Genomic DNA, 14570 nt, shown 5'->3' on the forward strand with positions numbered 1-14570 from the left:
ATCTTCTTTATCAAATGTAAATTTATAACATGTCAAAAAAAAAAAAAAAAATTAGTGTCAAATACATAAAATATAAATAATGTGAATGCGAATCACACCAATTACATATCTCGTGGGCGCCGAAAACATTTTCATGGCACTTTGCGTTCGCCATAATTTTATTCTCCACTTTATCCAAAAGTCAAGAAAATAAAAAACTAAGATTGATATGATGCTTAGATTTGTGAAATTATAAGTCTTTTAAAAAGGAGATAAAGTGACACAGATCATTATTATCATACACCATTGAAATATAATATATAAATTCCTTCCAAACATAATGTTATGTTGGGATGCCACTAAAATATATATATTAAATGTTTAATTTTTTATTATATTGAATTAAAAATTAATTAGTTTATGTATGTAGTGGACTTTGGACCATATCAATTTTAAATAAATAATATTGGCTTCGAACTTCTATAAACAAACTTTTAGCGAGATCTTTTTACAAATAAAAGAGTGAGAGATATAGAAAATTTGTCTTTCGAACTTCTATAAACAAACTTTTGCCCTATTTTACTTTGTCATTAATTAGTTTGTTTTTAGATCTTGTATATAATTCGTTCACTAAGTGTATCGAGTTGTTTTTGTACTTTAAAACTCTTTTTAGTTGCTCGTAACACGTAATCTGGTCGGAAAATTAAATTCATCTGCTAACATAGATTGATTTGCAAAATCTTCTAAAATTGTTTAAAATTTTTATTCACCTCTGTCTAAACATTTTTCGATCTTCAGTTATTTTAGAGAACGAAAAAAGTTATTTTATTGGTCTCATATTAAATAATATTGTAGATAATACATATAAATTTAACTAAAAAAAACTATTAGCTAATTTTACAGTGATTTAACATATTTAGACATTTATAAACATGAGAAGAATTTGGAAAAGTTTTAAAAATTCATAGTAAGTCAAGTTTTAAATATTTCTATCATATATATATATATATATATATATATATATATATATATATATATATATATATATATATAATCTGTTCGATCTGGAATTTTTTTTTCCGAACTTTAATTAAAAACTATTTTTTGGGTTTGATTGAAAAATTGATTTACTTGATTTTAAAACACATTGATAGACTTTCAACAAATCAAAACCAGTAGTTTATTTTGATTTTTCGATTCGATTCGATTCGATTCGATTCGATTTCTGCTTATCCCTAGTTAGTAGTAAAATGTAATGTACTTATATTAGATCCCTAAAAAATTGTAGGGTTGATGGAATTTAATTTTTTTACAGCTACTATAAAATCGGCCACATTCAAGTGATGTAATTAGTACACCACATGAATGTGATTAGGAGAAAATATTGATTAAAAAATAATTATTTTTAATATAATTATATTACTATTTGCCTAATTATGGTCAACACTATCATTAAATCTTAATTTGACCACATAATTCTCATTTAATTCCCTTCTATATACTAATATACGCACCACTTTATTTGATAATAACGATCGTTGTTGGAAATTAATATTATATTATATTAATAATAATAAAAAAAAAACTATCATGAGTATTTATTTATATAAAAATGAAACATTCCCCAAACGTCACAGAGAACTATTTTATTTTGTTCAAATTTATACCTCAGAATCCAATGCAAAATTTATAGAAAATGCTTAAAAATCAATAACTAATTTTCCAACAATTTTATTTGGAAATATAATTTCATTTTTTTCCAATTAATATGAAAAAGTCCACGATTTCTCGAAACATATAACAACATGGTCCATTTTTTTTTTTAATAACAATCCACCGATCTGGGTTGGTTGATTCATGATTTTTATTTAATTTTTTCCCCAAAATATTACAAAAGTTTTAAAAATTGTTGGCAGAATTATAAAAAAAAAATGCTTCGGTTTTATTTTACACAAAATTTATTTCATTTTTTATTTTTCGATTTGAAAAATATACTATTTGAATTGTTTTACTAAAGCTCGATTTGATTTTACTAAAATGGTCCAGCTTGGAAAATTATTTAAACTATTAATCAAAGTAAATTATAATATATTATCTTTTTAGTTAATTTTATTTCTAAAATATATATATATATATATATATATATATATATATATAATCTAAATAAATTAAGACAATAACACTCAACTAAACTGACAAGAATTACAATTATTTACTCTATATTATTTTATACATTATATAATCTGAAGAAAATTCTCAATCTTATTAAACTTCGGGTTTATTATATGTTCAATTTTGACATATGTTGGAAATTTTCAAGTTAGCAATCTTGATTTTGATGTTAACAAAACTTGTTATTGTGTTTCTAACATATTTACTCAAGTGTGAAGTTGCAAACACAAGAAGCTAGCTGAAACTGAATTTTGCACAAACTGAATTTCTGGCGAGCTTCGGTATTTTGATGATATCTCTCAACTGGGTTATCCAAATGATAATCCGCCAACTGGAATGATTAGAAAACGCAATTTGGAACAAATCGTATTTCACGTCAGTTGGGCAAAATCGGACTGTTATCATGGTCTAACGGATCGCTCAATTACCGAACTGATCACACGAAAACAGCAATCAGTTGTGTTTGAGCAGCTGCCGTATTTTGGTCATATCTCTCAGCTCGGTTATCGAAACGAAGCGATTCAGTATGCGTTGGAAAGCTAAGACAAAGATCTACAAATCATTATGATAAGTCAAAGTCTGAATCGAAGCTTACGATGCTGATAAATGACGATGAAGCTACTGGTTCTGCACAAACTGAAATCAGCTAGACTGATTTCAGCACACCAGCTGAAACTGAACCAGCTGCTGACCAGTTGACCAACCAATTGAACCAGTTGAACTGAACCAGACCAGCTGAAGACCAGTTGAACCAGACCAGCTGAACTGAACCAGACCAGTTGAACCAGACCAGCTGAAATGAACCAGTTGAACTGAACCAGACCAGTTGAACCAGTCCAACTGAACCAGACCAACTGAACCAGTTGAACTGATTGACCAGTTGAGTTGACCAGAGTTGACCAGTCGGGAAATTTTCCAGCAAGACGAATTTGACCGTTGCACTTCCTGAAACAGTACAGAAACATTCCCAACGGTCATATTCTTGTGTATAACGTATATATCAGTGTTGGAGCCTATAAATACAACATCTTGAAGATCAAACAAGTGCTTTGGAAGTTGGCATGAAGAAATTAGTTAGTTGAGAGCACAAGCCCTTGTGTGAGGATACAATTGAGATGTACAATGTAACTGATAAATTCCTCACACACAATCACTCACACATATACAAAGAGTTGAGCTGAAAAGTTTAGTTGAGTGAGTCTTTACACAAAGACGTAAAACATTGTGTTTGTAGTCTTTGCATATGAGACATTAAACAATATGCTGATTGTGAGGTGTTGCCTACAATCTTGAGTGCTAGGAGTTCAGTTTTAGGCAGTGGGTAAGTCCTAGCTGAATGGGTTTGTACAATGAGTTGTATAAATCAAAGTCTTCTAGTGGATCCTTCCCAAGGGGAAGAAGGGGTGACGTAGGAGTGTTTGAAATCTCCGAACATCCATAAACAAATTCGTGTCTATTTGTTTATTGCATTTATTTATCATTTCCATAGTTTTAAAGATGCATTGTTGAAGCATTTTATGTCTTCTTCAAATATCAAAATATTGCATACCAAGTGTTTGATAAAATGCTTCAACTGAATATTTTAACTCATTCAACGTGCATATATTTTAAATGGTTTACAAATTATTTATTCGGTTTCTACGAAGGATTATTTCGAGTATTTTCCGCTTGGTTTGAACACCAAACTCGATTTAATTCATCGGTGTTCAATATTTCAAGAACCGAGCTATTTTAGCTCAACGATTATCCCCATAATCGATCATATCAATTGGTATCAGAGCGGGTTGTTCTTGAAAGAACATTGAAACTGATTTTGATGTTTAAAATTCAAAATTTCAGATTTTTTACACATATATATACAAAACTGAATTTTCGCGCAGCTTGCAGCGACCGTGGGAAAAATGACATATCTCCTTGCTCGAGTGTCCAAATGACGAACCGTTTTTTGCGTTGTAAACTAGACTTGTAGAGGTTCGCAGCGGTATAAAATTTTCAGCCTAGTTATGCTCCAGAAAATACAGTTTATTCATTGAAGGCAAAGCATATGTGCTGCAGCAGAAAATGAGCCATGGAGAAAATTGGTTAGTTATCCCTCCTCTTTTACATTTTTCAAATTTTCAAAAATATAGGGGGAGAACTCATTATAGCTTTAATGAGTAGATTATTTTTAGATATTGAGGGGGAGAAAATTTTGTTTAAAATGTTTTGAAATATGACTTTTTGATTCACACAAAAAGGGGGAGAAATATGTTAGTTGAGTTGATTGTTTATCCAAGTTTTGTGATCATCAAAAAGGGGGAGATTGTTGGAAATTTTCAAGTTAGCAATCTTGATTTTGATGTTAACAAAACTTGTTATTGTGTTTCTAACATATTTACTCAAGTGTGAAGTTGCAAACACAAGAAGCTAGCTGAAACTGAATTTGCACAAACTGAATTTCTGGCGAGCTTCGGTATTTTGATGATATCTCTCAACTGGGTTATCCAAATGATAATCCGCCAACTGGAATGATTAGAAAACGCAATTTGGAACAAATCGTATTTCACGTCAGTTGGGCAAAATCGGACGTTATCATGGTCTAACGGATCGCTCAATTACCGAACTGATCACACGAAAACAGCAATCAGTTGTGTTTGAGCAGCTGCCGTATTTTGGTCATATCTCTCAGCTCGGTTATCGAAACGAAGCGATTCAGTATGCGTTGGAAAGCTAAGACAAAGATCTACAAATCATTATGATAAGTCAAAGTCTGAATCGAAGCTTACGATGCTGATAAATAACGATGAAGCTACTGGTTCTGCACAAACTGAAATCAGCTAGACTGATTTCAGCACACCAGCTGAAACTGAACCAGCTGCTGACCAGTTGACCAACCAACTGAACCAGTTGAACTGAACCAGACCAGCTGAAGACCAGTTGAACCAGACCAGCTGAACTGAACCAGACCAGTTGAACCAGACCAGCTGAAATGAACCAGTTGAACTGAACCAGACCAGTTGAACCAGTCCAACTGAACCAGACCAACTGAACCAGTTGAACTGATTGACCAGTTGAGTTGACCAGAGTTGACCAGTCGGGAAATTTTCCAGCAAGACGAATTTGACTGTTGCACTTCCTGAAACAGTACAGAAACATTCCCAACGGTCATATTCTTGTGTATAACGTATATATCAGTGTTGGAGCCTATAAATACAACATCTTGAAGATCAAACAAGTGCTTTGGAAGTTGGCATGAAGAAATTAGCTAGTTGAGAGCACAAGCCCTTGTGTGAGGATACAATTGAGATGTACACTGTAACTGATAAATTCCTCACACACAATCACTCACACATATACAGAGAGTTTGAGCTGAAAAGTTTAGTTGAGTGAGTCTTTACACAAAGACGTAAAACATTGTGTTTGTAGTCTTTGCATATGAGACATTAAACAATATGCTGATTGTGAGGTGTTGCCTACAATCTTGAGTGCTAGGAGTTCAGTTTTAGGCAGTGGGTAAGTCCTAGCTGAATGGGTTTGTACAATGAGTTGTATAAATCAAAGTCTTCTAGTGGATCCTTCCCAAGGGGAAGAAGGGGTGACGTAGGAGTGTTTGAAATCTCCGAACATCCATAAACAAATTCGTGTCTATTTGTTTATTGCATTTATTTATCATTTCCATAGTTTTAAAGATGCATTGTTGAAGCATTTTATGTCTTCTTCAAATATCAAAATATTGCATACCAAGTGTTTGATAAAATGCTTCAACTGAATATTTTAACTCATTCAACGTTCATATATTTTAAATGGTTTACAAATTATTTATTCGGTTTCTACGAAGGATTATTTCGAGTATTTTCCGCTTGGTTTGAACACCAAACTCGATTTAATTCATCGGTGTTCAATATTTCAAGAACCGAGCTATTTTAGCTCAACGATTACCCCCATAATCGATCATATCAACATATATAATTTGAAACCGAATTATATGAACTTTGGTTTCAACATTTGTTTCCAAAATAAAAACTTCATTTTTGGTTCAGCTCAGATTTTTAATTTTTTCTGTTCGGGGTCTGGCTTTTCAATATAAAGTAAAGTTTGAACACTTCTAAATAAATAAGCTTATTTTGCATGTAGTATTATGATTTTGTTATAGCTATTAATGATTTATCAAAATGATTTTCTTTCAAATAATGTAAAACACCATATAGCAATACTTATTTGTCTCAAAATTTGGATTTTGATTAATAGTATTACACATTAATATAAATAAATACCTCCTAAAAAAATAGAGAAAGATGAAGCATTTGTTTCGATAAAAATTTTAATTTTTAAGTAAATGAAATGAAAGAATCTCTTAGATTTGGAATGGTCGCCAAAAAAGTAGTCAGAAACTTTAATTGAAAATTGTTTTGTTTGATGAAAAAGTCGTCCTTTTTGGAGCTAGGAGTAAATGAAATGACCCATCACTTACCAAACCTATTTACCCAAAATAAAATTAAATATATAATAAGTAGAGGGAAAAATATAATTATATTGTTTAACATATGCATGCGTAAGGTGTTTATTATTTTTATAATTAAATGTTTTCATAAAATATAAATATAAATAATTGGAGTGCTTCTCATGTGAGACCGTCTCACGGGTCTAATCCGTGGACGGGTCAACCCTATTCTATATTCACAATAAAAAGTAATACTCTCAGCATAAAAAGTGATACTTTTTCATGGGTGACCCAAATAAGAGATCCGTCTTCAGCAAAAACGACCCGTGAGACCGTCTCACACAGTTTTGCCAAATAATTGATAATATAATTATCTCGTCTAGAATAAAATAAAAGTGTTAGGATGTTTTAAATAAATATTAATAACATTGAGATTTAATGAAAGAAATATAATTTTAAAATATATTCTGTTAGATTCGTTGATAACAAGACAATAATATGTGAGGATATTTAGCCATAAGAATTTTTTCAGCTGTATAATATGATATATCCCATTAAATTTGATTAAATAAAATCGATAAAGAAAATAAATAATTAATCGAGGATAATTAATATAAATAGGTATCCATTTAACTAAATATAATATAAAAATAGCAACACAAGAATGTATCATATCATGTAGCATAAGACACCATCCGATAAAAATCAAATTATATATTAGGTATTTCAAAATCCATCTTATTGTTTGAATTATTTATGTTGAGTGAATTTAATCTCTTCTTATTTGTTGATTTCTGTTAAATCTAGATTGCAAGAAAGTATTCGAACGAAATATTTGAAATGACATCTAAATATATTATTCAAATCCCTTCCAACTTAAGTTCATCCATATAAATCAAATCTTTAAATCCAATTGACAATTGCCACTTTATATTATGAGTGAGTTTCATGTGAGACGGGTAAACCATACTCATATTCACAATAAAAAATAATATTCTTAGCATAAAAAGTGATACTTTTTCATGGTGTTACCCAAATAAGAGATCTGTCTTACAAATAAGACCCGTGAAACCGTCTCACACAAGTTTGTGCCTTATATTATATATACTACACCCATTAAAATTGGTCACTTATATAATGTTTTTTTTTTTTTTTTTGTATATCAAGGAAATAAAATTTAAGGAAAATTGTTATTTAGTACTATAAATTTTTCTTTTTGATAATATATGTTACCAAAATTTGCTCTTAGTATGCTACATTCATTGGTCTGTATTTTTTTTTTTTTAAAAAAAATTTAGTTATTATCTGAAAGGCAAAAACTTGTATGAGACGTTTTCACGGGTCGTATTTGTGAGACGGATCTCTTATTTGGGTTATCCATGAAAAATTATTATTTTTTATGCTAAGAGTATTACTTTTATTGTGAATATGAGCATAGTTGATCCGTCTCACAGATTAGGATCCGTGAGACGGGCTCACGTGAGACCCACTCTATCTGAAATGACGCTAGTGTAGCGCGGACCTAACAATGATGTAACATTCACGTGTGCAGTTTCACATCAAAACTTTTGATAAAAAATGCTAAATCTATACAAAAAAAAATACATGAAAAATTCAATCTTGAAAACATAAATGACCAAATTCGTACCAAAAACAAAAAAAAAGAAATATGAAGGATGATGAAATCTACAATGTTTCTGGCATTAAAAAAACTACAATGTTTCCAAGAATTTATTTGCCACTAAACATCAATACTTTTAATGAAAAAAGATATAAAATTACCAAAAAAATTGAATATATTAAAAAAAACAAATATGAAGAATGAAAACACAATATCTCCAAGAATTTATTTGCCAAAAAACTTTAACAGTCTTGATTAAATAAAGATAAAATAGTCATGAATGGAAAGATACATAATTAGGACCCAATTTTGATAATAAAGATGGCTAAAATTGTAAAAAAAATTGAAAAATTTAAATTATAATATTTTCATGAATTTATTTTCCACAAAACATCAACATCAAAAGACTAAAATTGTAAAAAATGTGAAGATACGAGACTAAATAGCAATTTTGATAATATAAATGTCTAAAGTTGTTAAAAAAATATGAATGATGAAAAATACAATATTTTCAAGAATCTATTTGCCACAAACAGATAATTTGTTTGATTAAGAACAAAAAGGTATCTAAATTGTAGAATTGGTTAAAAATATAATTTTTATATATGCTATGTTTAAATTTTAAATAGTGATTAAATTAAATTAATTAAAAGTATGTGTATGTATTACATTAGGAAAGATAGAGAAGATATACACTTTAAAAAGAAGAATATCAATAATATTATCAGATAAGCTTGCGTTAAAGATGTGCAAATTCAAATTAACAAAAGCATGATTTTGGTAAATAAAACATATCATTAGAATAATAAATAATATAATATTTCCCATTCTGTAAATTAAATGAAATAGACAGACAATAACAAGGGAAATTTCCAAAATGAGTAAAGAACGATATCATGAATCTATATATGTTATATTAATCGATCCGATCTATTTTATAAGGAAAAATAATATTTTTGACATAAAAAATAATATTTTTCATTGAACTGGTCGAGTTAAAGATTCGTCTCATAAAATGACATGTGAAACAATTTAATAAGAGTTTTTGTGTTCCGAAATTTAATCCAGAACTCAGCGCATTTTGAATTTGAATCTTATAAATAATAAAAGTTTAATTTTAGTAAAATCAATTTATTTTTTCTCACTGATTTCCACATTATCATTCAAATATTTTAATGCTATGAGACCTAATTTTATAAGTTTTACTACTAAAATATAGTAGTAAAATGAACACACCACCACCACCTTCCTAAAAAGATTTTGGGTATGTGGAGAACAGCTCACACACACACCTCACTCGCTCTCTCTCTCCACCCAATAAAATCATCACTCTCCCTTTCTCTTCTGCTCATTTATTCCGTCTCCTTGTCTCCTCTCTCGCTCGAATTTCATACAAACAACACAGGAACTACTCACGTAAAAAATAACCTGTTTTCAAAAGAATTGATTCATAACAGCCAAGCATAAGATTCCTTTTTTTTTTGTCAAATATTTTCTGTAATCGTGGACAAAGTAAAGTGATGGGAGGAACCATGATTTCCCATATGAATATTATCGTCACCTTCGTGTTTTTATCCTCTCTTCATGTGTTTTCCGTCAGTGGGTCGTCGAGAAATCTCCCGATAGTGTCTTTCGATGAAGGGTACTCGCATCTCTTTGGAGATGGAAATCTAATGGTTCTTAAAGATGGAAAATCTGTTCATATCTCTCTGGATGAGAGAACAGGTCCTTTTCCATCACTGTTTTTTTTTGTGCGTTCTAAGCCATGTTTTGTGTATTGATTAGTGGTTTGTGCGCGTAGGGTCTGGATTTGTGTCGCAGGACCTTTACCATCATGGATATTTCAGTGCTTCTATTAAGCTTCCTGCAGATTACACTGCTGGAGTTGTTGTTGCATTTTATGTGAGTAGTTTCTGATTATTTATCATCGTTTTGTTTTATTCTATTTCTATTAAAATTTAATTTCTGCTTTATTTATAAAAAAAACATATTGGTATTCGAATCTGGCTTGTAACAGTTTCGATCGAGTTCACATATGTCTTGAGCTTTTGTTATAAAAAAAACACTTGTTCATCATTTGAAAAGACTGGTGACAGCCTCTATAATTTCTTGTGAAGAAAAGTTGTATCCTTGATTTTATGTCATGTAATGAATGTTCTCTGTTAATTCTTGGTTAAATTTGATTACGGTGAGGTTGGATTTGTCAAAAAGAAAAAGGCAGTTATCTGGAACTTGTGAATGCACGTCAAACGGTGAATTGTTTCTCACTTTAGAATACAGATGAATAGATTCTAGTGATTAAAAGTTGAATTTTAATTTTAAAAACTGTAATGAATGTTTTCTGTAATTTTTTATCGTATTCGATTATACTGAAGTGGGATTTCTCAAAAAGAAAATATTAATTGTCTGAAACTTGTGATGACAGATGTCGAATGGTGACTTGTTTGAGAAGAACCATGATGAAATAGATTTTGAGTTCCTGGGGAACATAAGGGGAAAAGACTGGAGAATTCAGACCAATATATATGGAAATGGAAGCACAAGTAAAGGTAGAGAGGAAAGATATGGCCTTTGGTTTGATCCCTCTGAAGAATTCCACCAGTACAGTATCCTTTGGGCTGAGAATCTGATAGTGTGAGTGAACAATTCTTTTATTTTTTCCCATACTACAAATTAATTTTAAGCTATTTGTTTCCATGTTTAACATAATTCTGTTTTCCCTTTGAAAATTTTCTGTCGTCAGGTCTCCGGTCATGGTGCAAACATTTTTTCTAGATGTGACTGAAACGATATATTATATTTTCTTTTGGTTATTTTGGAACCTTTTTGGATTCATTGGTTGGATTCATTTTAATGACATAAATTTCTCAGAATTCTCTGCTATTTTTGGTTAAATAAAATTTCTCCAAATTCTTTGCTATTTTTGGTTCATTTAACCAATGCTTGAGCGCATGAACAAAGTATCTAAAACTTCATTTAAGTAAAGGAATTGTATAATGATAGTCTAAAACTCACAGCTGGTTCATTGTCAAGTTAAAGAACTACTCGTCTTTTTTGCACATTACCAAGACCTTTTGAAGCACAGATTCTTCAACTGAGACAAATTGTTCTGTCAACTCTTCTCTTTTATCACTTTAAAAAATTCAACTTTCCTATCTACATCAATTAGAAGACTTTGATTGCTTCATTCACATCCATTTTTTCTATTTTCATGTCAAACAAGAACCAGGGGTGATATTGTACACACAAAGCTGGTCCATAAGTATGTATATTTGGTGATACATTAGTCCAAATCTTGATGACGCTTTTGTTTGTTTTTGCAGCTTTTATGTCGATAATGTCCCTATTAGAGAGATCAAGAGGACACGAGAAATGGGTGGGGACTTCCCCTCCAAGCCAATGTCTTTGTATGCAACAATATGGGATGGGTCCGGTTGGGCCACAAATGGAGGCAAGTACAAAGTAAGTTACAAGTATGCCCCTTATATTGCTGAGTTCTCTGATTTCGTCCTCCTTGGTTGTGCCGTTAATCCACTCCAACTGTCCAAATGTGATGCTGCTCCGGAGCACAAAATGATCCCTACTGGTCTCCCGCGGCACCAGAGAGTTAAAATGCAGAACTTCAGGAAAAAGTACATCCAATACTCGTATTGCTATGACCGGTCACGATACAAACTCCCTCTCTCCGAGTGTGCAATTGAGCCCAAGGAGGCTGAGCAGCTCAGGGGCTTTGACCCCGTGACATTCGGAGGAGCCCATCACCACCGTAGCAAACGGCACCAGCCAGCCCGATCGAACAAGTTCAAGGCATCATCCATATAATGATGATAACAAGGCCGTGTTTTCTACATTCTCACATGGTATTACTGTCCTCATTTCACTCCATTGTTTTACTTATGCCTGTGAATAGAGGAAAGAAGAGAAACATAGATTTCTTGTGGGTCATAGAATTGATATACAGGCCATTGATGGTGGGATATGTGTATATTCCATACGGTGCCTTTAGATTAAGGTTCTCATCTTTGGCTTCTTGTATTCAATTCGTTCATGTACTTTGACATTTGACAGAACCTTGTTACTTCAATAAATGTTGAGCATACACCAGATGGAGAATTATTCTATCTATATTAAAAAATTGGGTTTAGTTTTCTTTGAAATTTTATGAAGATTGAATTTGTCTATTTGTTGTATTTGATTATTGATTTCGTTTGTTCATTTTCAAACCAAATAATAAAATAATTGGCATTTGGTGGGAACAAATTATATGTGTATATGTTCCGGTTCAACTAATCTTATTGGTTCGACTGTTTCGGTTTTCACACGATATAGATATTACTTAATATTTTTTTAGTTTAATCGATTCAGTCCGTTTGAAAGATGATCGATCGGTTCGGTTTGGGTCCTAGGCTTTAGGCTTAATCCTTATAGTGTGCAGGCCATGATTTAATCAATTATAGATTTTGTGTACATGGTTAATTATGAAAAGAAAATGAAAGGGTTTTTTTTTTATATAAATAATTTAAAAATAAAAATTATTTCAAAAATAAAAAAATGTTTGCACAAATACTTTAATCCGTGCTTACGAAGCAGAGATACAGTGTCCACGTGAGCATTATCCGTGCTTTGTAAGCATGGATGCTCCATGTGTCGAAAATCCGTGCTTACGAAGCACGGATACTCCGTATAGAGAAGACTACAATGACTGGACATTTATATATCATGCAGATATAAATAATGTAATATGATTATTTAACATAATTTTTTTGTTACTTTTGTTTAACTATTTTTATTATTATTATCAGATATGAGCATGTAGCAGGATTAAATATGTTAACCTCGACCTGAGATGGGTTAACATTAGTTGTACCTAACATTGATCCAGATGCTATTATTTCAGTTTCTCCATATGGTGTACGATAATATTTAAAATTTATTGTGGTAATATCATGTATATCTCTTATAATTTTTTGATATGTAATTGTATTTGTTAAATTGTAGGTGAAAAATTGGATTTAATTACAGATATTCGCCCACACATACTGTAAAATTATAAGGGATTTTCTAGATCTTATAAATCAAAATGATGTATTATTGAATATTTAATATTTTATTCTGATTAAATGAATACTAAAGGTTTTTATGATTAAATGAATGTTAAATTATAACATTTATATTTTTTACAGCTTTAATTGGATCGTTTATCAGAAGAATGACTTAGATGTAAAGACGATTATTGATTCATACGACAACAAAATATGACGATGTGTTTGTCCCTTTATTTGCTTTAACATCGTGGAGATGCATCGTCCTAATCGGGTGATGCGAAAATTCAAAGGAAGAAAATCAATTTTAGGGTCTGCTCTCGACAACGATGATCTTTATAATATAACGAGAACATTTCATCGAAACACAAATTGGAGAGAATATCATAAAAAATCAATTGAGTTGTGGAATAGTATGTTCTGATATGTTGCTAAAGGGGGCGACACGGACGATCAATGCAAACTGACGAAGATTACTTTCAATGATAATCGAATAAATGTACGCACCATATCATATTTGGCAACACGATGTTCACTAGATTTTCTAGCCCATTTCTCATACTTCCGATACGCATAATCTGACCGCAACTGATTTTCCTGAACCATCGACCACCTCTTGTCACGCGTTCAATTGAAATATTGTATGCACATCAGAAGTTTCAAGTGTACTATCGCAGATATATAGGAAGTCTACGAGCACCTTTCATCACACTATTTAAACACTCCGAAATATTGGTTGTCATCACCCCACGACGTCAACCACCGTCATGAGAGATATTTGGTCGGAATTGCGAAAGAAAAATGGAGTTTGGTTGTCATCACCCCACGACGTCAACCACCGTCATGAGCCAAACTCCATTTTTCTTTCGCAGTTCCGACCAAATATCTGTGCGCCAAAATGTTTTTTCGCTTGATTGCATCAATTATTATTTCAAACTTACAAATTTGATTTTGTGTGTTTGCTTCCCAGCATAAATCTTTCAAATGCATGTCTTTGAATTTAGCATTAAAATTTGAACACACATGTCACAAACAAAAACGATGCGCACCATAAGGAGGTTGAAAATAGGGTAGATCTTCAGTTGCTCGCACAATTCCATTATGTCTATCAGAAATTAGGCACACATCATTTTCACCACAAACTACATGTCGTCCTAGATTCTCCAAGAACCATTTCCAAGAATCTGATGTTTCTTCATCCACAATAGCAAATGCTAGCAGTAGAAACTGATTGTTCGTATCCAAAGTGATAGCGATCAACATTTTGTGCTTGTATTTGGTATACAAGTGAGTACCATCGAAACTAATTATTTTTCGACAATGCCGAAACCCATAA

General features: G+C 31.5%; 1 protein-coding gene across 1 annotated transcript; it reads left to right on the forward strand.

The window, feature by feature from the left end:
* The first annotated feature begins 9457 nt into the window (after nt 1–9457).
* On the forward strand, nt 9458–12336 carry LOC140822565 (probable xyloglucan endotransglucosylase/hydrolase protein 28). Its single transcript, XM_073183340.1, has 4 exons — nt 9458–9917; nt 9994–10094; nt 10618–10826; nt 11516–12336. Exons 1-4 carry the CDS (start codon nt 9713–9715, stop codon nt 12012–12014), a joined length of 1014 nt encoding a protein of 337 aa, XP_073039441.1. The 5' UTR covers nt 9458–9712; the 3' UTR covers nt 12015–12336.
* The last annotated feature ends 2234 nt before the right edge of the window (nt 12337–14570 follow it).

The sequence above is a fragment of the Primulina eburnea genome, unplaced genomic scaffold, assembly GCF_022965805.1.
Source record: "Primulina eburnea isolate SZY01 unplaced genomic scaffold, ASM2296580v1 ctg904_ERROPOS141710, whole genome shotgun sequence".
Taxonomy (NCBI): Eukaryota; Viridiplantae; Streptophyta; class Magnoliopsida; order Lamiales; family Gesneriaceae; genus Primulina; species Primulina eburnea.